The 893-nt window shown below is 35.4% G+C and overlaps 1 protein-coding gene across 1 annotated transcript in view; it reads left to right on the top strand.

Moving 5' to 3' along the window:
• The first annotated feature begins 801 nt into the window (after positions 1-801).
• Positions 802-893, top strand: part of LOC111965522 (uncharacterized) — a 2,796-nt gene continuing 2,704 nt past the window's right edge. The window contains exon 1 of the mRNA XM_023989688.1: positions 802-844. Within this exon, the coding sequence (XP_023845456.1) occupies positions 802-844 (43 nt within the window). The remainder of the gene's footprint in view (positions 845-893) is intronic.

Raw genomic sequence — 893 nt, forward strand, 5'->3', positions numbered from 1 at the left:
TACTGCTAATTATTTATCCGGTTGCCTAGTCACTTTACCCCTACCTGTATGTACATACCTACCTCAATGACCTCATAAAGTTTTGGGACACTGTAAAGTCCATGGAGAATTAATGGTAAATTGTAATTATTTTGCCACTATGGCCTATTTATTGCCTTACCTCCCTACTCTTTTACATTTGCAACACTGTACATAGATTTTTCTATTGTGTTATTGACTGTACGTTTGTTTATGTGTAACTCTGTGTTGTTATTTGTCGCACTGCTTTGCTTTATCTTGGCCAGGTCATATTTGTAAATGAGAACTTATTCTCAACTGGCCAACCTGGTTAAATAAAGGTGAAAAAAAAAATATATACATTTTATGCCATCAAATAAATTCATATTTTGAATACTATCTCTTTAACACAATAATGTAACTTTATGAAGTTAATTTACATAGGAGATTATGCTAAGATCTTACTGAGGAGAGGCAAACTAAGATGAGTGGGCTTCTCCTCATATAGGTAGGGCCAAAGTAAACCATGCAAAAGGCATTATGATCAAATTGACATATGACATAAGTATGGTATCAATTAGTAAGCCTAAAGCATTCAGCCAACAGATTACAGTAGAGAAGCATTAGCACTGGTCTTTTGATTACGCTAACTGCTTATTGGTTGGAAATGGAACAGGAAATGTTGAACTTTAGTTTTTTCCAACCAATCAGGTAATWCTTAGAATTCAAACCAGCCTACATGTCTGCTCTCACCAGTCATTTCATTTGGGGACTGTAGACCAACTGTTGTTWCAACACATCAAGATGATCAGAATCAACCTTGTTTGGATGTTAGTAGGTCAAATATGTAAGTACCAGTTTAACCAACTGTCCCATACTGTACTGTCTTACTGGAT

The sequence above is a fragment of the Salvelinus sp. IW2-2015 genome, linkage group LG6.2, assembly GCF_002910315.2.
Source record: "Salvelinus sp. IW2-2015 linkage group LG6.2, ASM291031v2, whole genome shotgun sequence".
Lineage (NCBI taxonomy): Eukaryota > Metazoa > Chordata > Actinopteri > Salmoniformes > Salmonidae > Salvelinus > Salvelinus sp. IW2-2015.